Source organism: Phaethon lepturus, unplaced genomic scaffold, assembly GCF_000687285.1.
Source record: "Phaethon lepturus isolate BGI_N335 unplaced genomic scaffold, ASM68728v1 scaffold40325, whole genome shotgun sequence".
Lineage (NCBI taxonomy): Eukaryota > Metazoa > Chordata > Aves > Phaethontiformes > Phaethontidae > Phaethon > Phaethon lepturus.
Window position 1 is genome coordinate 26861 of NW_010542052.1, and position 23989 is coordinate 50849.

A 23989-nucleotide genomic window follows, 5' to 3' on the forward strand; every position below is an offset into this window, starting at 1 on the left:
TGAAGGACTTTCCTTATTAGGCAAGATAGATCATAGCTCTAGTCACAAGGAGCAGTAACTGCTGTAATCCTCACCCTGTTTCTTGATAATTTTTTCCTGTGTTTGTTTTGTATCTTGGTAAGGCATTACTGTGGCTTTTATCTTTCATTTTACAAATGAAAAAACTTTTTTCTTTTTAACATGGTGAGATTTTTTTTTTTAACATTTGTGTTTAGTCCTAAGTACTTAATTCATGTTTCCGTTGGTACAACGCATGTCATTCTTAACTTCTCTATCACTGAACGTCTACCCTGTATTAAATTGCTGAGCATTTATGCACATTTCACACCAAAATCTGTCCTGTAAAACCTTTTCACTGTTGTCTTGTATACAGCACATTTCATTTGAAAGAATCACCACTGTAGGAACTCTTTCAAATATGTGGATATTTCTCTCCTTGAACAAAATGCACAACAATGAAATTTGCCCCGTGCAACAAGAGGTTCCCAGCACACTTGTGAGCGTCAGGCTCTAACTAGAGTACCTGGCTATCTTGAAGGTCTAGATTTTGCTGATAAAGGTAAAAGTTATTTGACTGATGGACCTAGGTTTAAGGGGATTAATACAAGCTTGTATTTACAAGTGGGAGAGAAGAAAGCAGTAGTAATAGTAGTCTTTGTAGCTAACAAGGTTTATGGAGAGAAGGCAGTGAAAGGGAATCGTGGAATAACAGGAAAATCAAGTGCCTTTTAGGACAGGGACTGTATATTTCGTTATGGGTTTGGACAGTAAAAAGCTCCATGAAGCTGTGATTTATCAGTGATACCACATTACTAGGTAGACTCTTCTTGATTAAAAATTTAGTTATACTAGACTGTCCCTAAACTAGTTTCTAGCAAACCCTGGGATGATTTAATCTTGTTGAAAGCTGAAGAGTGACAGAGGTGTGGTACCATGTCTTCCTTGGAAGGCAGACCTCAGAGCAAGTTGCAGAATTCTGCCTGAACTCAGTTTTCTTCAGTTCCCAGGCTTACAGGAAGCAGGTGATGCTGTGATATTTAGCTGGGTTTTTCTTGCAGCATTTTCTTCACATGCTTCCCTCTTAGCTACCCTTAGTCACCCTTCCTTCTTTGGTGGACAAAGACTCCATGTGATGTGTTCAGCATAGCTTATTGGTGGTACATTAGCTCAGTCTTCCTTGGGTTTGACTGCTGGGAAGACCTGATGCGTTTCTATGTGAGGGCTTTACGAAAAGGATTGTGTTTACTGACCAGCATGTTCCACTTCGTGAGAGTCCAATATTTGCTTTTAATGCACCTTTACTTTACTGAGTACCGTTGCACCCTGGACTTGTGGATTTATTAACAGTTGTACTGCTTCATCCTGCTGCCAAATACCTCATTGTGAACTTTATTAGTATTCAACAAACCTGTTGAAGATGAATGTACTGAATTCTTTTTTCTGCCTCTTTTGGTATACCTTCGTTAGTTGAGTCCATTAAGGTAATACTTTTCAGGTCTCGCCTGCTTACCTCAGAGCTTGAACTACACTAGATTGCCTGCTGATGTTAGAGTGTTTCTTTTCTATTAATCATACTTATTCTCAAGGCGTTATATGGTGTTGCTTTAGTTTTTGCGAAGTAGTCCAGTTCTACTGGACTGAGTAGGCTGAGTACCTCAGGAAGCTTGTATTCCCTTATGGGTCTCTGAAGGTGGGACACTGAGCTCATTAGCTAGGAGTACTGCATCTTTATTCATCCATTGCTGAAGGTGTGGAGGTACCACTGCAGTGTAAATGTTGAATCATCATGAAATTCTGCTTTTCCCTAGACTATTGACTTTTTACTGTGTCTAATAAAAGGTAGTTGCTGTTAAGATTCTTATGCATATATTGGATTAAACACATAAGCATCAGGGGTCTACATGAGTATAGAGCGCAAGTATTACCTGTTAACAGAGGATAACAGACTTCTGTTTTAAAACAAAATATAATTCGTATGCTGGGGCAATCTCTAAAGATAATATTACCTTGTGACTTCCTTCAAAGGGTCAAAGCCTATATTATAGCCTTTTGCTATAAGTGAAACTAGAAGTACCATGGCACTTTAGATAGACAATATAGAGTTACCAAAGTTAAAAATTCCACTAGTTTTCATTAGTGAACTCATTGACTGGTAAAAGAATGATGCTGAACCTTTGCCATATTTAGTTATAACTTTGGGATTGCTTTTTATCTGTTTTGCTGTTGAAATGTTTACAAAAAAAGGTGCAGTATTTCACTCCAGTGCTGGAGTAGTAGTTGATTCACAATTTCAAGAAGAGAGCTGTGCACTGAAATGATGTGAAATAAAACTGTGTGTTTATTTCACAGAATTGACACGTTTTAAATAACTTCAGGATCAAAATAAACAGCAGTAATTTCTACCTGAATTTTATGTTTCTGTTCAGTTTTCAGGTTCTTGTAACCTCCCATTTTAAGACCTATTTCAAATAGCCTTGTATTACGAGATTAATGCAATAGTATCCATAAGTATGTAGATATAAGAAGTATATTGAAAAATTTGATAATGTATTGACTCTATTCTCTAGTCTTAAATAAACATGAATCACCTGCATAATTTCTCTGGAATGTAGCTTAGCTTAGTTTTACAGAATGCTTTCGTGCTTCAGGTACTGAAAATGAGTGTACAATACTAGAGATTTGCCGTAGACTACAGATAGTGAATGTATTTTCTTGCCTGCACATGTTTCCTTCCAGCTCAGCCTGAGCTCTCTCCTAGCATTTCTTTCGGATGAGCCAGTATTGACTCAAAGTGGCAAAACCAGAATATACCATCTTCCACCTCATTAGTCCATAAATCAGTGTGTTACAGTGTAGTTTCTGCAACGGACTGAAATATCATTACAAAATTCATTCTGTTCTAGATACCTGACCTTATTTTATGCATGTGCTTGTTTCAAAGTGAATTCCAAAGGCTCAGCTGGCTTAGCAGTTATGAAGTTCTATACGGTAATAGGCTATCACCTATACAAGAGATGTATTTCTTTGCTTGTCATTTTATGGAAGGACTGGATTTGCAGCCTAGGAGAAAGAACTGCACTGATTTTCAGAAATGCAGCTCCTCCATTCTTCCTCTATGGCACGTGTAATACTAAGAACGGTATTTATTAAAATCAGTGTTTCCTCTTTTTTTAGTCTTGCTTTTCTACTGTGTTTTTAATCCTAATCCCACAAAAGTAGCTTTTCTACTAGAAGATACATGCGAGGGGTATTCATGTATATAAAAGCTTCTATGATCTCAGAATGTCTGCAGCTTTGGATCTAATTCAAAGACATACACAGGTTTAATTTAAAATGTGGAAATAGTTTAATCGTCTAATTACATGTTCCATGAAGTATGCATAGGAGCTGCAATTCTAGGCCTCAACCATAAATGATACAAAAAGGGAAAATGTCTTCAGGACTTGGTCCAGAAAGAGGGAGTATACTCTTCAGGGCAAAGATGTTAAACCTGTTTTCCATGCAACACCATGAATCTTTGTATGTTTTGTTTTACTTGAAAAAAAGGATCAGGGTGAAAACATGAAAGTTATATTTGACTTGTGTTAAACACATTCTAAAAATGTCGATATAGAAAATGTAACAAGATTTTTTTCATTTGGAGAATATGTATTAGTGTGTCATTGTAATTATTAATATTTCTTAAAAGAAGTACTGAAACTATTTTTTTCACACCACTAAAGTATTTTTAATTAGAAAAGCACATCGTCAATATAGCATGATGATTTCAAATACAGATTCAGTAAAGGCAAGAAAAGCTAACTTTTTTCAGCTTTCCACAAGACTAACAAAAATGCTGCAGAGTATAGTCAATAGTTAAAATTTTATTTATAATATTACAATTTTTGGTATAACAGTGTTCCTGTTGCCACACTTACACATTAGTGTAAGTTATAAGCCTAAATTAGGATGATCTAAAAATAAAACCCTTTTGTCTGTTTTCTGGTCTCAGCTATGAAGAGACATATTGCACAAAACCATAGAAAGCATCATGGGGCTTGCTTATGTGTATTTATATATTTAATCTCTTTCCAGGTTCTGATTGTTTTTGGTGTTTGCTTACATTTCTTGTCTTGCATGTTTGCTGGCAATAAAACAGTGCCATCTCTGTTTCTGCTATTTGGATTTCATCTGTTGTCAGCGAGATGTTGAATATTGTCTGCCTTCATTTACGTAATTTAGCACCCTAGCTGGGCTTGCAGATACATTTAGCAGTCATTGATATAGTGCCCTTAGCCAGACGCTTTGCTCTGGAATGTTTTTGATAATCTTTTCAGACAGTGGTGTTTTTTTGCTTTAAATTTAGAAATCGTTCTTACCATCGCTGGTCTTTGCACTGTGCGCTGTGCAATTGATGTTCAAAAATGTCATCAAAGTGTAGTGTAGATGTACACAAAAACAATAACAAATAAATTGAGTACAGTTCCAATAATCCCAAGCAGTGCTAAAATAGATTCTTCTTTTTCCTCTTTCTCCTCTTGCCTTTTTACATCTTCCAGTGTTGTGATGGCAGAGGTCCCCATTTTTCCTGCAAATACCTTCACGAGTATTCTGGCAGCTAGCTAGAAGAAAGAAAGCAAATGGTAAATCTGGTCTGACAAACATGCAAGCTTTGATCTTTTTAAAAACAATTCTGTACTTCTTTACACAGTATATCTTAATGCCATGCTTATTGAGTTGTATTCATCTTTTGTTTTCTTTTTGTGTGAACATGTACATGTTAAAAGTAATTGTTCTCTAGATACAGATTTGGTAGGAGGAGTGAAAAATAGCTTGATGCTTCAAACCAATTAACATGCTTTATTATAAAAGAAATCTAAAATTTGTATTTAAGCCAGCTAATTTGTTTCCTTACGAAACATCAAATTGATGAAACTAGGTATGTGAGCATTGTCAAATACTCAATGCCTTGGGAGATTATATGAATTTTCAGCTGTTGTGAAATATTTAACTCTCACAGTACAAAACCAGTTGAAAATATTCCTGTCTGCTGTTCTTAAATGTGGAAGATATGCCTCCTTAATACAGTATCACAGTCTCTTTTAACCAGTGAGCCTTAAGTAGGCAATTGCAGGTGAGATCTTATCCTTTTACTTGTTTAATAGATAGCTTTTGGACAACCATGCAACAGTAAACATTTAACAGAAAATGTCTGTCTCTTCAAATAGAAAGGTGGTTGTTATTGTTATATATGCTTATTATTGCAGTATGCCAAAGGACAGCAGTACTTTTATAGTAACAAAATTTTATGCAATATAAGGACTTGAGATGGATATTTGCAGATGCGTGTAGGATTTATTACCTTTTTTTATTATAAAAGTGAGGTTGACAAGTCATCTCTATTACTTAGCTGCTCGTGTACTCTTAATTTACAGTCAGATATCCTCTAGAAATTCCCTCCTTGTAAAATTGTGTTCATTGGTGGCTGAGACGTTGATATTGTATCTAATCTGCTATGCTGTTTTAGCCTTACTGATAAGAAATTTCCAACCTTAAACCAAAATTCGAGTGGGATTTCAACTAGTTCAGATAATCCCAATTTACTGAAAATTTGCAGTCACGTTTTATAATGGAATAGCATTTTTCTCTCCTGGCAAACATCTTTAGTCATTGGGGATAAACGTATTTCTGCTGCGAGTCTAATTAAAGCCATCAGCTCAGAGCATATCTTACAGAAAGGTAAAAAAAAAATATGGTGTTTCTTACCCTACATTGCATCAGGAATAAAATGTCATCAGACATGCTTCTTACTCGTAGATTCAGTGGCAAACCAGGCTTTTATCTTCATGAAGGGGCTGCTCTCCTCACTCAGGCAGACCAGATAAGAGCATGAACAGTTCCTTGATGAAGAAGTTTATCGGTGAGGATAATAATGTTACAGAATTTTCCAAATGACTGGCCTTCTCTCTCCGTAATCCACTAAAGCAAGTGTAGTCGAAAAACAGTAAAACCCTTTCTCGTAATGATCCTCACTGTTGACTAATTCTCATTAAAATTGACGATTTTTTTCCTTAGATGATGCAGAGCAACGAAATGCATGCTGCTCGGTTTTTCCTTTAAAAAAAACAAAACAAAAAAACAAAAAACAAAAAAAAAAAAAAACCAAAACGAACAGCTCCTGGTTGTATTCAGTTACACTTAGTTATTTATTAAGACTTCAGTAAAAACCCAGCCTTTGATTTACTCTTCGTGGCAGCCATCTGAAGAAGCTTTCTCACATTGACATGCTGTAAAATGCAGCGAACTACGTGCAGGCACACTATGTAATTTTAGTCCAGCCTGAAAAAGGATGAAAAGAAATCTGCTTTACTGGTAATGGTGTGAGCGCTGCCACACACCTGCATTCAGAGCCTCTGGAAAGAATTCTAAGGTATTCTTCGGAGCATTGCATAACTTAGCCAGGCAAATCTGAAGAGAGGAATGACAGTGGCTTTAGTTGCACACTGTGGTGAGCTGTGACATTGATTAAACATGCGCTTGGCACTTGCTGAATAAAGAAGGAGCTACGAGCCACCCTTGCAGACAGTGAGTTGCATAACAATGTGCGATGGCTCTGCTGTTTCATTGTCAGGCCCGGCACATTTTAATCCTGTACCAACGGAGAAAGCGTGCAGTGTAAAGAGGACTGGAGTTAACTGTACTTTGGGGTTTTCTGAGGAAGTGCTGCATGACGAATAGTGACATTAAGGCATTCAAGCTGAAACAGTGTTTCTGCCTTTTGTCTTTTTATGCTTTGTTTGACAGACAGTTGTTTCTATGGGAAATACTACTTCTAACGCTTTTCCTCTTTATTCACCACCCAAACAATGCAGGTTGGTGTGTAATTAATGAAAACACACACTTAAAGAAATATATTCCTGTTCTGATTTCATAGCAAGCAGTAACTCAGTTTTTTTCCTAGGTAAATCAGAGAGGTATTTTTTGCCTGCCGTATTGGAAGGGGGGGAGCTCTGCGAAGTCTTCTCCCCAATCTCTTCAGATAAAAAGCCACAATTTTAATAACGTCTGCAAGGAGCTGTGTTTCAAATAATTTTATTCAGTGACTTTGTTCTATGAAGGCTACCAATGCAATGTGTTTTTGTTGGTATAGCATAGCTTCTTCATAGGAAGGCAACTGTCTTTTACATACACTGGAAAACTTATTTTTAGAAAATTCTTGCAATATCAAGCAATTCAGAATTCCAAAGTACAAAAAGCTCATGCATATGAAAAATCAAAAGATAATTAATTGTATTGAATTCAAACAGTAGGAATGTAACTGGAAACCTTGATCACTTTCCAGAACAGCATATTTTAACAATTACAAGACATTGTCTGATACTCAGTTTTCAGTAATCTTTTTGTGAGAAAGCAAAAGAGGGTACAATCATTGCTTTAATTACTTCCATTTTCAAATTAATTTACTTACACATTCAGGCTTTTTCTAATTATTTTTCTAGCGTGTCTAAGTACATTTGCTAGTTTCTCAGTAATGGACAAAACTGCATATTTTACATGTGTATTATTTTAATGGCACATGTTTCAAGTACTGTGAGTTATATGGTATTTGTACATGATTTGTCCTTTATCCTGAAAGTAATGTTGCCTCAGTGAAATTGTTTGACCTAGGAAAACTAAGTAATTAGGTTAAATCTCTCCAGCATAGCATCCTTAAAATATATTCTAATATGTCTACATGGTCTTTCCTTAAGCTCTTCCCTTATTCTGAAAAGGCTGCAGCAACTTCAGTTGTTCCTGGAGTTGTTTTCTGTCTGTGTGTCTTGAAGATACTGCTGTTTTCATTTAGATCCAGAGATATAAATACAGGGAAATTTTCGCCTGTGTATTCTGACCATTCACATTGTGGAGAGCACCTAGCAGTAACCGAATTTTCAAGCCGTTGCACTGTATTAACCCTCACACGTTAAAAATCAAACCCTTTCCTTTGTGAAAGAGGGAAAGTTGTGTAATGTGCCTCTTTTATTTAAGGATTAATTTAAGGACAGATGCCTACCCTCCTATTTGGAGGGTAGGAATCTGTCACCTTGTCAACACAACCAGGTGTAAAGATTCAAAGTCAGAAGAATTATTTCTTGCAGTATTGTCAAGTATAAATAGTGACAATGAAGTAAATTTAGCAGCTCCACTGCAAATAAGCAGCTAATTAAGATATATCCAGAGAGAGCAGCAGAAGACTCACGAAGTATTTCTCGGCCTGGTTATTGCCATGGTTGAGGTCTCATGGGGTCTGCCGCTGACACAGTTGTGATGCCACTGGCACTTCAGTGCCTGAGGTGAGCCCAGGGAAACAAATCTCTCTGGGCTCCCTCCGCACACAGTCGAGGGGGATTGACACCTCCTGCACGCCGGGATCCAGATCCAGCGTTTGCCATGGACCTTGGTTTGATGGCATTTCTCCCCGCCCATCCTTCCGTTGTATTCATACGCGTGGCTGTGTGGACATGCTGTGAACTGGTTTGGAAAACAGGCCCAGCCAAAAATAGATCTCCAGCACAGCGCAGTGCGAGCGATGGGGCAGTAGCTGCCTAAGCTGCCAGTGTGGGCAAAGAGTCGCTAGTTGAGGCGGGGTGGAGACGGACAAAAGTTGTCAGGCTTAACATTGCTCGGTTATAGGAAACTTGAGGAATTCATCCGTGTTGGGTGGAAGCTGGTGTTTACAAATAACTTCTTAGCTACAGTGCATCTTCAGTATGAAATTAAAATTTCATGCAAGATTTCTTACATGAGTGAAGCGAGTAATACAGGTTGATTTGGAAAGGCCTTGATTTATCCATAATGTGTGATGATGTCTGGAAAAATGGTGAGAGATTTTACATTTTATGTAAAATAAAATTAGAGTCTGCGAGTACATTTTATACAAGCCAGTAATAAAACCACCTGTTTTGGGGTGAACATTACATGGTTACATAGCATTTAGGTTTGGACACTGGCATCCAAAAATGTCCTAAATTTAATTCTGTTACTTCATCTAGGCAGAGCTTTCAAGCACTTAGTAAGACTTTGGCAACTCCTTGGTAACTGATTTATGTAGCATCCCAAGAGAAGAACAAATTCTGTTGATTAGAGGTCGTTCTGTTCATTACCGCTGATGTTCGAGCGTTTGTATTGCATGGGAATAGACCTTAGGCAATACAAATGTATGTCATATTTTAAAGATATTCATACTTCAAGAGGGAGTTGCCAGGCTATCTTGTAAAAACTCTGTGGTATAAATTCAATGATTTACAGTCTTGATCCTTAGATGAACATTATCCTGCCATATGCTACTGCTATGTTTTATGTGGTACACCGATAACATCGCATTTACAAAAGGAACAAGTACTCTTAACCGAAGTGTAAGTTTTCTTTTTAGTCATGTATTTTTATGGATTTATATAATTTTTATTTTCATGTACTCTAAGATTATTCTATATGCTGTGTTTTTTCATTAAAATAGCATGTTTTGAGTCAGATACTGTTTGCTCTTACAGAGAGCAAATGCTCTGAAGAAGATTGCAAGTTAAAGCAGAACATAAAGGAAAATTTGAAGGAGAAAATGGAAAGAAAAATGTAAAGAGCTGTCTAGACTTAGAAAATCTGTTCAGGTTAAAATGCTGTAACGAAATCCAAAAGATCATTCATACATCAGTTGTCCATGAAGACTGTTTTTCCTTGTAGTTGTTCTGCATTTTCCCTAAGATGCAGGAAATTACTTGAAATGTAGTAGCACATGCGTCCCGTAGGTGATGCATTCTAGTTTTCTTCTCTGACAACTTCTGTGATGAGATCTGACACTTTTTCAGTTGAATTGCAGAACAACAGGGCAAAGCTGTGTCTGTTGGAAGATGTAATAGTATACACAAATTAAGATGAAGTAGTTCGCGTAGCTTAAGCAAGAAGTGGATATCCATGCTCCTTCCGTTATCCTTTTTTTTCTTTTTTTTCTTCTTTCTCTCTCCTGAGAACTAAACACAACTACTGCTCTTTGTGGGAGCTGCTAGCCTAGTTTTTATGATACAGACTGATGTGTGATGCCCTTGAGCCAGCAGTGGTGGGCATGGTCAGTTTGAGCCACGTTTCAAAGTATTTTTTTACTTTTCTGTTGAAACAAGGAGGAAGTCAGATGCTTTGTCTGTAGCAACACAAGTTACTTTTAGATTTCTTACTATTCTCATTCACACCTCTTTTATGTATTTCATCTCAGCATTGACTTGATGATTTTGACACTTCAACTATGTGTCTACATCTTGTTTTCCTTTTGATTGAGGAACTTCGATGCCTTTTGGCTATTGTCACCTGATTTTGTAACTTAGTTACCAACCCAGAATATCCTTGGAACAATTGAGAATTATCTCATAACTAACTACAGAAGTTCCTCTAGCTTGTTCCCACCTGTCAGTCTTCACTTACCAGAAATTTACCGGTTCCAGTCTCTTACACTTGCTTTAAAATAGTTCTGTGTTAAGAAACTAATTAAACAGACATGGACTAGTAGCAGTTCTTTTGCCACACCCCTTTCGACACCAGCTTCTCTTAGCACCAGTCAAGATCAACCACTGCTTTATTGTCTGTGAATATGGTCAGAATGAATACCAGTATTTTGTCAAGAAAAGTGGTAAGTTTGACAGTTGAGTAATAACAGGAAAAACTGAGCCAACCTGCTTTTGGAGGGTGTCGAGTGACATGTCACATACTAGTTTTGAAGGGAACTGTTTTAATCACTTTCTTGATGAACTGAAGCAACTCAGAAGTTGGTGACTGAATGTTCCTGAGTTAGAGGTGAGGGTTTCAGCCCCTACTGTGTGTGGTGACATCCTGCATACGGTGGAAGGAAATGATGGGGGGAAAAAAAGGCTAGAGGTTTTTTCCCTTCTTTAGTCTCTAGTCTCACATGGAACATCAAGCAGTCTTCCTTTTTTCTCCTCCTCTCTGTTGTCAAAAAAAAATCTCTTGTATGGGTATTGTACCTTTAAAAAGCGGTTAGTGACTTTTAAAAATGCTTCAGTCATGATTCAGCACTGTTCTCTGCAGCTCAAGAGGTTTTTTGTCAAAGACAGCAGGTATCTGGGACTGCTTCTTCACATTGGTTTGAGTGTAGGCTGCATGGTTCTGGAGGAGTATTAGGGCTTTCAAGTATCAGGTTTTTGAGCTGTCATGTTCATAAATTTTATTGTGTTAGAGGAGTCTCTTAAGTGAATATTGGGTCCCTGCTGGGCAAACAAAGGGAAGCAGGGTAGTGAGAACTGATCCTAGTCCAGGAGGGTTGCTCTCAGAGAACAACAGTACTAAAACAAGTTCCCCATTCTCCAAAGCCCTTAAACATCTTACCTTGCAAGAAAGAGCAAATCTTGCCCATACGGGTTTCCAGATGACTGAACTTAAAAAACAAACAGACCTAAAAGATACCACCATCCAAGCACCTTCTGCCGTATCTCTTTCCTCTGATTTATCATTTCTAGTTGGAAATAGCTTTGGAATAAGAGGATGAAATTATTATCTCATGAAATCTCATCTTTTCTATTGCAAAAGAATGTGAATATATGCCTGTTATATTTTCAAAGCATTTGAAAGTACTATTTCCTAGTAGATAGTGCTTTTGGAGTAGAATTTAAATAATGAAATTTTCTTTAAATGTCAGAACTGATTATCTGTTTGAGTGGTTAGTAATATAAAAGATTTGTGGAAACAAATTGTAAGTTTGTCCTTCCAGCTCTACTGTGTTGCAGAAATTTCTTGTAATTTATAGGGAGTAATTATGAAGTATCTATGGAAACATCATGGCATTGAGATCTTTAAGAATTAAAAACCTAGTTGTTACGAGGAACAAAGCATCTTAGATTTGGTTTGTAATTGGGTACTGGATTGCATGGCAGATAAAGCACTTAGTCCTTTAAAGACTTAAGTTTACTTTAAAGAGCTAATGGAATTTTTTTTTTCCCCCAAAAAAAATTATTTTGCAAAGATCACTGAGAGACTCTGAGAGACTCTTAACTTCTGCTTCAATCCTTATCTGTTTCTGTACTGCACGTTGTCTTACATGGCTTTTAAACATAAATCCATTAACTGGAGAGCTCTTCATTCATTTACACAGCTGGTGGTGGATTTTGCAGCTGCATCTACAGAGCGTACTTTAGACTAGCTTGTAACCTCTGGCACCACTCATTTGATCACAATGAATTAAAGTGCATGTTAGATTTTCCAGACGGAAGGGAGTTTTGTGGGAAAGATAGCCAAGAAATTACCAGGTGAGAAATAGGAGGGGTAAAGGCTAGATTTCAGTGGCACTTCTCACATCTCACCTTGTTCTTCCTTCTGCTTCTCACCCACATATTTAGGCAGCAGGACAAAGAACAATACAGAGTACTTTTCAGAAAAACAGTAGTCTGGAATCAAGAGTGAGGTGGGGGTTTTTGTCTGCTTGTTTTTATGAGCCTTAAATCACAGAAATTTTTCCAAATTATGACTTAGCCACCGAAGGTGCTTTACAGGACAATCCTGAAAACGCAAGTAAAAAAGGTTTCTTTCTCATCTGGAGAGTACTATGAAGTTTTGGACCTCTGTGGTACAAGATAGTATGACTGTCCTGAAAGCATGAGCAACAGACTACTTATGTATCTGTATCTGCCTGCCAAGGACATGAGATACACTTTTTTGACAGACCTTGATGCCTTACACTTCGCTGTGTAATATGTTTTATGTAAAAGGAACTAAACTGTGGTGTTTGCCTTCCTGCCTCCCATAGATGAGTTATCTTTTTTTAATAAGTTTCAAGAGAAATGCTGATCTTTGATACAAGAATGTGTAGAAGCTAACAAATCACACATGAGATGCAGCTGGCATTCATTTCATTCCTGAAGTTAGTTTCTGTATGTTCATTTTGAATTATTCACTTGAGAAATAAAAGGTAGGGGCTGTTGTCTTTGAAAATGTTTACTTTTGGCCATAAGTGTTCTATGAAATTCTCTCTGGCAATAGACTGTCACTATCTTGTGATATCTGTTTAATTTACAGAAAACAGTACAGGTCACTGATGTGATTGTTCAAGGCATATGACAGTAAAGCTTCTGCCTTGTTGAAAGTGGAGGGAGCCTATCCTTAAGCTTTCCTGGTCCATTTATCTTACTGCCCAGGCCCGTGATCGTTCTATCCAGGAGTTCCTTTTTTTTCCTTTCATTAAATGGAAGCCTAAACTAGTAGCTATGTCCCTGCTTGTAAGACAAGATTGGGTATTCCTAAGTAATAGACTGGTTTTCCCTGTGAAGGTAATTGCTAAAGACATTCAGCAACGCCCTTTAAAATTTGAGATACCACATTATGTCTTTCAAAATTTCCAGAATAAATGTTACTGGGCCTCCCATTTTTTTCTTATTTTACTTCAGTCAGACAGTACATCTCAAATGGTTTCATTTAGGCTTGGTAATTATGGCTGGGACTGTGAGTGCTGGGTGTCTGGAATAGGTTGCTATGCAGCTCCACATGCTACAAACGTTCACAGATTTTACTGGAGGCATTAAGAATTAATTTTTAAAATGATGCCTCTCATTACCAACAGACTCAATCCTTTTTGTGAAGAGAATGTGACATCAGAGGAGAATGTGACACCATACTAGATGTCCTGCGGTTCCATATTATATCACAGAAATATATGATCCACTTCTTTCCTTTTTCTTTTAACCCTCATGCCTTCCTGGTCCTTGTTGCTAAAGATACAGTAACTGCTAATGGGGCACATATGTTTTATTGGAACACACAAGAGACTCCTCAAAGGACTGTAAGCAATGCATTTTCAATTTTTTTGTCTTTTTCCATATTAGTGGCTTTGTCAATTAGTGGCAACACAATTGGGTAAGCTGCCAAAAATTTCTTGACCAAACAAACTAGCAATCTCTTCCTGTTCATGTACAGAGCAGATTGCCAAGGTTAGTTCTAGATATTTTTATTTCAGGTAAGAAAGAGCTTTCTGTACTTTCAGGGAAAAGTTTTGTGAGCTGAGACATGTAGCGCAGCGTGCCTTTGAAGAGGAACTTACTGGAACATTGAGGTGAGGACTGGCTTTCATTTTCAGCAGTTGAAAGTCTCATTTGTTTGGTCAAGTCCTAGGTTGTCATTATTCTGGGCAGTAACAGTGTCACTTCTCTTTTATTTCTTTTGTGTTCTTGTTTTCTCTCCTGTTTTTGAAAACAAAATATTGTAACTGTATCAGGCATTTCCCATATTCATATGCAGACACTTTCAATTCGTAGTATTTCCTTTCTTACTATACTCTGATGGTAGTCATAATACTGACTACAAGTCAAAGGAAGCAGATCCCTGTGGCTGAAGGTGTTAGTGTAGAAAGAGTTAATTTATGGTAGATTATTCCAACACACGAACTGTAGCTTTTTGATTAGTATTTATATCATCTTGTCCTCTCTAGAGGACAGCTTCAAGATAGTACCACTCATTAGCAGAAGAATTTTTTTTTCTGAGTTCGTTGTTATGTTCTAATATAATGGAGGATGAACCATTTTAAGAAGTGATGCAGAAACTTGCATGAGGTTGCACAGAAGGTGCAAATTCACCTATTCCACAAGTCTGGGGCATGGAAATGATTCTCCCTGTCATATGTGGTGCTCAGTTAAACTGGTTGATAAATTTACCACATACCTATTTGCACTCTAAGGCCCTTTCCATATGCAGTGAGTGCAAGGGCTTACCTTTCATTTAACTTACTCTCAAGGAGGCTACTAGGCTTGAATTTTTCGCCTCAGCTTGCACTTTGTGTGTTTACCAAAAGCCTTTAAGCAACCAACTGTTGCCTAGAAAATACGCTGAAGTGATAAAGGTTCTGTTTCCGAGATGCACATGGGCTCTGCCATCTTGGCCAAGCAAAATAATTAGATATTTAAGGCAGTGTGAGATTCTTAAGTATTCTCCTTTCTGTCCTCTGAGGGACACTATCTCGTAGGTGTGCTCACACGTATGGAAAGTTTGCCATAAAGCACAGGAACCGCACGTCCTTCCACTCCAGTTGCTATCCTCTGCTGAGAGTAAGAACAGAAGACCCAAATCTTGGCCTTTTTCCATACGCTGAAGTAATGGTTTAAAAAAAACCCCACATCTTCATTACCTAATTTTGCATTTCCATGTCGATTTCTGCAGCATGTGCAATGAAATGGCAGGTTTCCATCTTGTTTTCAATTCCCATCTTACTCTAAAATATTAGTGACTGTTTTATGGGCTGGAAGGCCTAATGCTTAGACTGAGGACCATTTCAAGATGGCTGCTTGCCCACTCCTCTGCCAAAAATAGTGAAATCACTATTCCCTCCTCCAGTGCAGGGATGATAAGAGCCAGATTAACTTCTGTAAAAATCCTGCTTCATGCCTTTCTTTTTATCTCTGTGGAGTTCCTGCACTTGAGACACTTAACATGAGGTGGTAGGCAAGCTTGCACCTGATTTGGTTTGGGTTTATTTTTACTTTTTCAAGAAAGGTTTTGTCTGCAGAATATTGAAATCTTGTCTTTTTTCTCTATAGAAAATACTTTTCTCATTTTCTTGGCTAAGTGTAAGATTAATTTGACACTTCCAGCTTCCGTTTAGCATTAGATTTATTTCATTACATCTACCTCAAATAGAAATTACTGGTCCTTTTAATCTTAGTAAATGCCATAATAAAGAGTTCTATTAATAATGAAGTTTTTTTTTCATCCACTGACCAGGCAAACAACTTTATTCTCATGCAGTCTCTGAATGACTTATGTTTTTCTTCAGGTCTTTTTTTTATATCTTTCTTTTATCTATACCTTTCTTTATATCATTACTTATGTTTTGGGTAACGTAGAGCAATCCTGTAACTTTATATTAACACTTCCTTACACTTGTTTTCTAGATTTGGATACAACCATGATTTGGTTATAGCTTTATGCTTTAGTTGTGTTTCTTCATATTTTATTGGTTTTAAAGAACTGATGTTGGGCAAAACCTGCAGTCTTTCAGAGGAGAGATTCTTAAAAGTTGCAGTGGGGTTGGATCCTGTGGGAGTATGAACTTCTCTGCAGTACTCTGCTCACACCTTTTCTACACCGATGCCTACTGGGCCATTTTTTCAAACAGACAAAACCAATGAATATAGAATTTTGCATATTTAGTTTTCATTAATTATTCTTACTTGATTATGTATTCCCCACCCCCTGTGTTAGATGGCTCTGTGGCCTCCAAGAAGCATCCCTTCATTACCTGTCCACCTTCTCAAGACTCTTTCGAGCACTGTTTAAGGGCAGAGTGATCTCTAACGGATTCCCATTATGAGGGACTAGAGTGTGGCACGGAAACAGTAGTATCTCTGAAACTGGGGGCTACGCATGGTTTTAGTAGTCACTTATGGTTTAAAAGTTCAGTTTGTTTTCTTATGTCTTTGGGATCCTATGGGTTTATTTTGCCTGTCCTTTCAAAATACAGGAAACTGTGTCCATTTACTCAACTGTACACACCGGCGCAATGAAATAATGCCTCGTGCTTTTTCTGGCAAGAGTTTTGTCTGGATTCATGGGTACATCTGTGACAAGTTTTTAAGTGTTGTTCAATTTTACTTGTAAACAAAACTTCCCTGAAAATACTTAACTTCACCAAAATCAAATATTCTTTAAAAATAAGCAAACCAGCAATAGTTAAGAGCAACAGTCTGCTCCCTTGAGCCACATTACTACACTGACTCCAGATGACTGACCAGCTAACTTGAGCAACGCGTTTTGCTTCTATAATTGAAATACAGTTTTCCTTTTATATTGCAGTTAAACTGTTACTTTTTTTCCAAGTTTCCTAGAAGACACTTGTAAGAATAGCAAAGCCAAGACAGACCAAGGTTGTTACCCATTACTTTATCACCTATAGTGGACAATAACAGATACCTGTGGAGAATATGGGAATGGGGCTGACATACAGATGCTGCCCTGGTATATGGCCAGGGGTGGTGTCTCCTCATTTATTAGCCCTTGATGTCCTGTTTTTACATGAAATTACCTAATTACTTTTAAACTTGCACCAATATTTACTGCCCCAGCATTTAGTGCTGTGCTTTTCCAAAGCTTAACAACGATGTGATGTGCTGTGCTGTGTAGCGTATGTGCTTTTACAAGTGGCACTATTTCTTCTAATGGTGTGCCCAGTCCTTTGAATGCATTGATCAGTCCTGTTCACTTTTTTTACCGCTTATAATTAAAAAAAACCTTTATCATATACTTCATTACTCACTGAGGCTGCAAAGTTTTAGTTTATTTCATTTTAGATAGTACAGCAGCTCATTCCATACCTTGGGTTGTTTAGTCGCCTTTCTCTCGTCCCTTTTCCAGTTCTTCCCTGTCCCTTTGAGAAGGGGGAAAAACGCACATCGTGTTGAAGTGGCGATAATTATTGATGAAATCTCATTAAGTAATTTCTGATTTCTCATCACCTTTTCTAACATTTGCTCTTGGTTTTTTGCCCTTTTTTTTTTTTGAGTGCTAATGGGCTTACTGCTGACATCAGAAGAGCAAAATTTTAAGGCTGTATGTCAACAATAATAATAATCAACTTGGAGCCTGACACTGTACATGTTGAATTCAGAGGCCCACCTTTCTTGCATTGTTTTACTGCTCTGACAGAGGATTTATAACTCGTGACCTGTAAGGGACGTTAACCCGTCCTTCTTCTGCTTCATTATGCCAGGGGACTGGTCTTTTCTGATGCCACTTTTTCTGATACTCAAAATGGTACTGTGAAAATGCTTGTAATATTTCCATAAAGAAAAGAGAAGAAAAAGTCAAGCTAATTAAATTAGTAGTAGTAGTAGTAGTAATAATAATAATAATAATAATAAAAATAGCTAGATTACAATATTTAGAAGGCTTTTGTTCTATTTTTACTGGAAGGCTAATCTTTTCTTAAAGAGATCTGATTTCGAAATACTCTGCAGGCAGTCTTTTTTCCTATCAAAACAGAGGAGAACACAGGGTGTTAATTAGGCCTATTATAAAAGAGGCTTGCCCTGGGTTGATTCTGAAACAGAAAATCAAGACGCAGTAGAGCATGATATATTTGGAACTGACACTATTGCCTGCAGCGTGGACTGCATTCATAGATCATATGTTTGCAAAGATGCAGTAAAGGGGGGCTGAGCAATGGCTCCAGTTTTAAAATATTTAGAAAAAGGACATGTGGCCCTATCGGAAGGACAGTGTGTCTCACTTATGCTTGGCAGTATCTGTGGCTACTGGACTGTGTCTGAAGATTTTAATTAAAAAACCAAAATGAGTGTATCCTTTGTGTGGCTTTTTTGAACAGCGGCATTTGTAACAAATGAGAGTCTTTAACATGATAATGAGATCCTGAAGTCTTTAATTTAACCATGGCTGTGAGTTTATGTTTGTGAATACCATACTAAGGCATCAAAAATATGTCCTTAGTAATTACTAAGTGTGTTTTAGAAATGGTGTAAAATTGACAGAACTTTAAGCTGAACTCTTAATGTTTAAATTATTTGGAGATACAAAAAGGTAGAACAAAATAAAAAAGAAAAATGTAGTGGCAGGTGTGTGTGGTACTCCAGTCATGATCTTAACATTGGACTTAAAACTTTTTAGTAAGTAGCATAGTAATGAGAATGTCTTATTTTACTTTTAACTTCTTAAATTGATGGGACCAATGTCCTTTAAACTTTATTACTATAAAAGAAAAAATAAATGCTTGGAATACAAAGGTATTTTCTTGGGGTTTTGCAGGGGAGGTTTGGATACACTAGTAAATTTTGAGCATTTGTGCATGATGTGAATAGAACAGTTTTATAATATAGCTGGTCTACATAACTGCCTGTGGTTTTCTTTCACGTTACTTAAAACAGAGGCAGGATTTGATGTCTACTTCTGCACAAATATTTAACAAAATACAACCATCATCTTTCCAGGAAGATACAAAGTCTTACTGAAATAGGAGAAAAATAGATCCAAAACAAAATAAGAAATGAGACTTGAAGGAGTCTCTTGGGTCGCTGGAAACTCTACCGCACACAAGAACGAGGCCTTTTGGCCTGAATGGAAGATGAGAGTGTAATCTTAAAATCAGAATTCTATTTCATCTTTGATTACAGAGATCAATTTGTTCATTTCATGTTTTAACCTGTTTTTTCCCCCCTCTTCTGATCTATTAAATGTAAGCCATACTTGTAGCCATTTGCAAGAAGTTTTTTGTTTAAATTTACATTTCATGTTTTCAGAGGTGCATTCTCTCCAGAATGCCTTTTTCTTTTTAGTTATTTCCTTTTAATTGTCCATTCATGACTATCCCTCTCGTGTTTGCAGTGGCAGATCTCTCTGCAAAAACAAATAAAATGGCTGTAATTTGGAAAGCGTTTCCAGTGGTGCTTTCTGCTGTGGCTGCCAGCACACCCTTTTCTTTCAGCAAGGGCAGAAAGTCAGTCATGTATTGGTCAGAAGTAAAAAGAAATTGCATGTAAGAAAGAACAGTTTGAAAAAGTCATACTTCTGTGGGCCTCTAAAATAACTGAAGTTCAAGAAGAAGTGTTGAAATGAAATGAGTCTAGTAAATGAGAAATCACGTACAGGAGATAGCTTGAGAGCATCTATATACAGCTTTTCTTACAGTGCAGAAGCAGGCAGTGTATGCATCTGGTGATGTGATATATGTAAAACTAGTAAACGTGTTTGGGTGGGTTTTTTTTTTTCCTTAAGTGTCTGTTTTCTTTTATTTTACATCAAGTTTGTAAGCTCTTTGGGGTAGGAATTCCTCGTTTGGTCACCATGAGAATCACAGTGGGAAGGCCTTCACATTAGATGCAACTTTTCATAATTTTCCTACAAATTATTATTCTCTATTTGTTTCTTTAATCTGCTGTAAAGTGTGAAGATTCTTGGATATAATGGATATATGCTATATTAATAATCTCCTTTTTTTTAAATAAATGTGCATATTCTTTGTGATACGTTTTAAGTATCCTTTGCAATAGAAATAAGTTTCATAATCTTATTCATAGCCAGTTAAGTTGTACTGAGGATGTTAAATGAATTGCAAAAAAAATTTATCGCTGTTCAGTACTATCTATTTAATGGGCCATTAGGCCTGGCTATTCTTTGTTTGAATATTGTATAATATTAAAAGAAAGCAAGGGAGTATTAGACTCCATTGGGCCATTACCATGTTACAGATATATATGCAATTTAAGGTGATACCTTGATCCTGTGAAACTACCTGCCCTCATATGCTTTTTTATTATATTAAGGTTGTAATTGCATATGGGTAGTCTTAGGTCTTTTTAAGAAATAGGTCTATTTTGGTGATGAATATATAGATGTGTGGAAAGCAATTGAAATGTTTTGAAATCACACACGCACAATCTTTGAACGGTAAGCAGTTGTTTCCCAGGAATAAGTAGGCTGTGACTAGAAGTTTTCAAGTATGTGGTCAGTGCCTTAATATCTCATGACCTTCAGGCATTTGTGAAAGATTGCCGTTTTCAAAAGACAGGATGCTCAGCAGTTTCTGAAAGTCAAGACTTCTTTTAAGCCTTTAAAGACTCTTAAATCTTTTTAAGTTCTATAACTTCAGTCAGACTCCTTCCCTCCACCACCACCCCAAATCAGAACTGCTTGTTATTAGCATATGTGAGATACGGTTTTATGAAATGTCTATTTTTTACCTGTTTATCCTTCAGCGTCTTTCTAAATTGCAAGCAGTGTGGCAAGAGGCTAACTGAATTGTAGTCATTCCAATAAAACTTGACCTTTATTACCCAAAGGCATGGGAGGTACGAGACTTTATGCCACTAAACCATGAGATGTTTTCCAGGTGTATGTCATCCCTTACCTATCTTAGTAAGCAGTGACCTTGCTGAGATTTCTGCTTTTCATAAATGCAACAGAATACATTTAGACCCAAGACATGTTTTTGATGTGAATTGTGAGTATATATGCACATGCTGCCTATTGTCCAGAAAGGCTACGGTGAACTTCCTTGCTAAATATCAAGGACAGTAAGACATGGGCCTGTTTTTTGGACATGTCCACTCATCCTTCTAAAACTCATAACCCCTGCAATTAATAAAACAAAGGCGGTAATAAAGGTGCTGCTGTTACTACCTTTGGGGCAGCTGTCTGTGGCAGCACTGGGGTTCCAGCCTTCAAGAGCTGCTGTCGTGTCTTGCCTCCCACGCCGCGGTGGTGTTGCCCTGCTGCTCTCTGTCACCTCCTGGCCCTGCTCCCTCGCCCGGGGCTGTGTCAGCCACCTCCCAGCCACCGGTGAGGGACCGTGTTACAGGTCTTCTGCAGCTGGCTGCTCGCGCTTCAGGCTCGGCAGCAGTTTTTAGCTTGTGCTCTGCTTCACGCTCCACTGTTTGAACTGGTTAACTGCTGATAGAGCCAAAAGGCGAGGCCTTGATGCGTATTTACTGCATGCAAGTTGAGAAACACATAGGAAGCTTGCGGGGGAAGCAGGCTGGGTCAGGCGGTGCAAAAGCCACGTTCCAGGCACTGGTTTTGGAGCCTTTTCTGAGATAGCAATGCCGTCGCCGGGCGGCCCTGTCCTGCCGGCCCTGTTTAAGGCAGACAAGGAAGCAGGATAAAAACTGAGTGCAAATCCCTGCTCTGAGTCTAGTAATAAAATAATTTAATTTTCACCTCTCTTTTGATGTAAGTATGTGGCATACAGTAGCCATTTGAAAAATACTCTGGAAACCTAGTAAATGTTCAGGTAGGCTCTCTCGGGCAGCATTTCTGTTTGAGTCAACAAGGGGGAGCTTCTGAACCCGTCCCTGGTACAGGGGGTCGGACCTTCCTCAGCAATTCACTGCCCCGTAGAATTGGGGAGCACAGACAGCGTGGAAACGGACAGATGTGAAAGACCCCACAGTTTGTGCGTGCCTAACAGCCAGGACAGCCCAGGCATACTCAGTGTGGGAGTCTGAGCGCACCAAATTGAGCTGTTTGGAAAAGATATTTGTCATTATTAAATAAACTGTTTTGACTTTGGGATAATGGAGAATCCTGGATAATATATCCATCTTGTCATTTTTATAAAGCCAAGAATGTTAATCTTCTGTTTTCGTTTTCTTAGGAATGCTGTGTATTTGCAGTTTGGTGTGCTTATGTGCATGCCCATAGAACTCAAATGTTGTTAGTGCCTTCTTATACAAATGAAGTACACATATAAAAAAAAATTCTGATATACTTAAGATGTGCTATTGCTATTGAAATTATAGCTCTGCTATTAGCAAAAGTATTTGTTTCTATTTTGTGATGGTTGGATTTTCTTTCCTACACAAAAAGCTACTTTATTTGAGTAAAATGTTATGCCAGACCTCCGTTGCCCAATTTGGTCAGGCAGAAAAAAGTTCCAACTTTGTTCCCAACTTTGAAGACAGCAGTGGATTACTTTTAACACTTGTTCTTCATTGAAGTTTATATTTGCTTAAAATCCAAATTGCTGGCGTCTTAGTTGGTAAGACTTGTGTGTTAGCACGATAGTCCAAAGATTCCATTGCTTCTTTTGATGGAAATAAGATTTGTTAATTTGCGATTTGTATTTTAAAATTTTCTTTGTGTTTTTAGTATATTAATTCACTCCCTTAAAGGATTTTGTTACAGGACAAAGCTGTGTCATTTATATTTCTGAAATACTCTCCTCAAATATATACATAACAATACCTAAAGGGAAGATGTCTATCGTAAATCCCAACTAACAAAATATGCTGCAAACACGGAAATCGGTAAAGGTGGTGATGGAGTCTGAGTGGTACAGCCTGAGCACTGAGGCTCCAGTTTGAACGCTGCTGGACTTGCTAAGCCTCTGTCAGTCCGGAAGGGTGCTGTTAGGACATCTGTAGCTGCAGCCAGCCACACCAGGAGGAGATGAACGGGTTAGCAAACAGTAGATCTGGGCCAGGGGGTTATTTTACAAAGGAGTGTCTTAAAAATTGAGCATTATCCAATTTGGAATGTCTAATTACATGTAAATATAGAGATTGAAAAAAAGCTCAAGTCGTCTTAACCTATTTCAGAAAGCAGAGCTGTATCTGTAGAAAACATATACTTGTAGTCAATTTGGCATCCTCTTTCAGCTGAAAGCACAAGGAGCAGATGAACTGCCAAATAAAGGTAAAAAACAGTAATTTGTCAGTTTTGAGTTCTTTACAGCAAGTTTTTCTGATACTTATCCATATATCCAGTCTTGATAAACATTTTTAGGATTTAGATTGGGGGTGGGGGAGAATTCTGGCATTTTGGACAAACACACTTGCGCGGGTCATAATCCGTAGTAAGTATAATAAAGGCCTTGGACTAAAATAGTGTAAGACACATAATGGTATCAAGAAACTGAGTTCAGAAGTGTCTAGCATTAAGGAAAAACAAATTGGTAGTTCCCTGAAAGACTGTTTAAATTGAAACCAAGTGAATGCATTTCATTTGTTTCACATGGGAACAATTGCAGAGCAGTGCAAGTGAGTTGCATCTGCTAAAACCAGAAAATGTCTCCTATCTTTCTGGAAAACATTCCCATTTTAAAGTTACGTCAGTTCAGTTTCCCTCCTGACAGTAATTTTGAATTTAAGTATCCATTTAGCAAAGGAGAGGGCAAGCAAGCATTGAAGGATTTGAAATTATATATCCTGGCCTCATGAATATTTCATGGTAAAAATAAATAAATAAAATCTTTCCAGAAGTGAAATGCTCTGGTTACCTAAGAGGTCATATCTCTCCTTCACTCACTATCTTCATAATAAACAGCTATTGATTAAATTGAAGAACGGTTTGATCTTAAGCACTACAGGTGGGAGGTGGTTTCTGGTGAGGTCTACAGTACGGGGATTTATGGTCTCCCTTTCTCCCTTTCTTTTGCTCTGCTCTCCCCCCACACTCGTTCCTCCCCCCCTTTTTTTTTTCCTTATTCACACATCATCATGAGATCTGTTTGTGTTTATTTTAAGGCCATTTTACACATGTGGGG

At 37.7% G+C, this 23989-nt stretch overlaps 1 protein-coding gene across 1 annotated transcript in view; it reads left to right on the plus strand.

Annotated features, from left to right (window-relative positions):
- The window catches only part of LOC104621429 (baculoviral IAP repeat-containing protein 6-like), a gene marked incomplete at its 5' end in the record, with an annotated part of 26898 nt that extends 26166 nt beyond the window's left edge, over positions 1–732 (plus strand). The window contains one exon of the mRNA XM_010287916.1: positions 539–732. Coding sequence (XP_010286218.1) covers positions 539–732 — 194 coding nt within the window. The remainder of the gene's footprint in view (positions 1–538) is intronic.
- Positions 733–23989: the final 23257 nt, after the last annotated feature.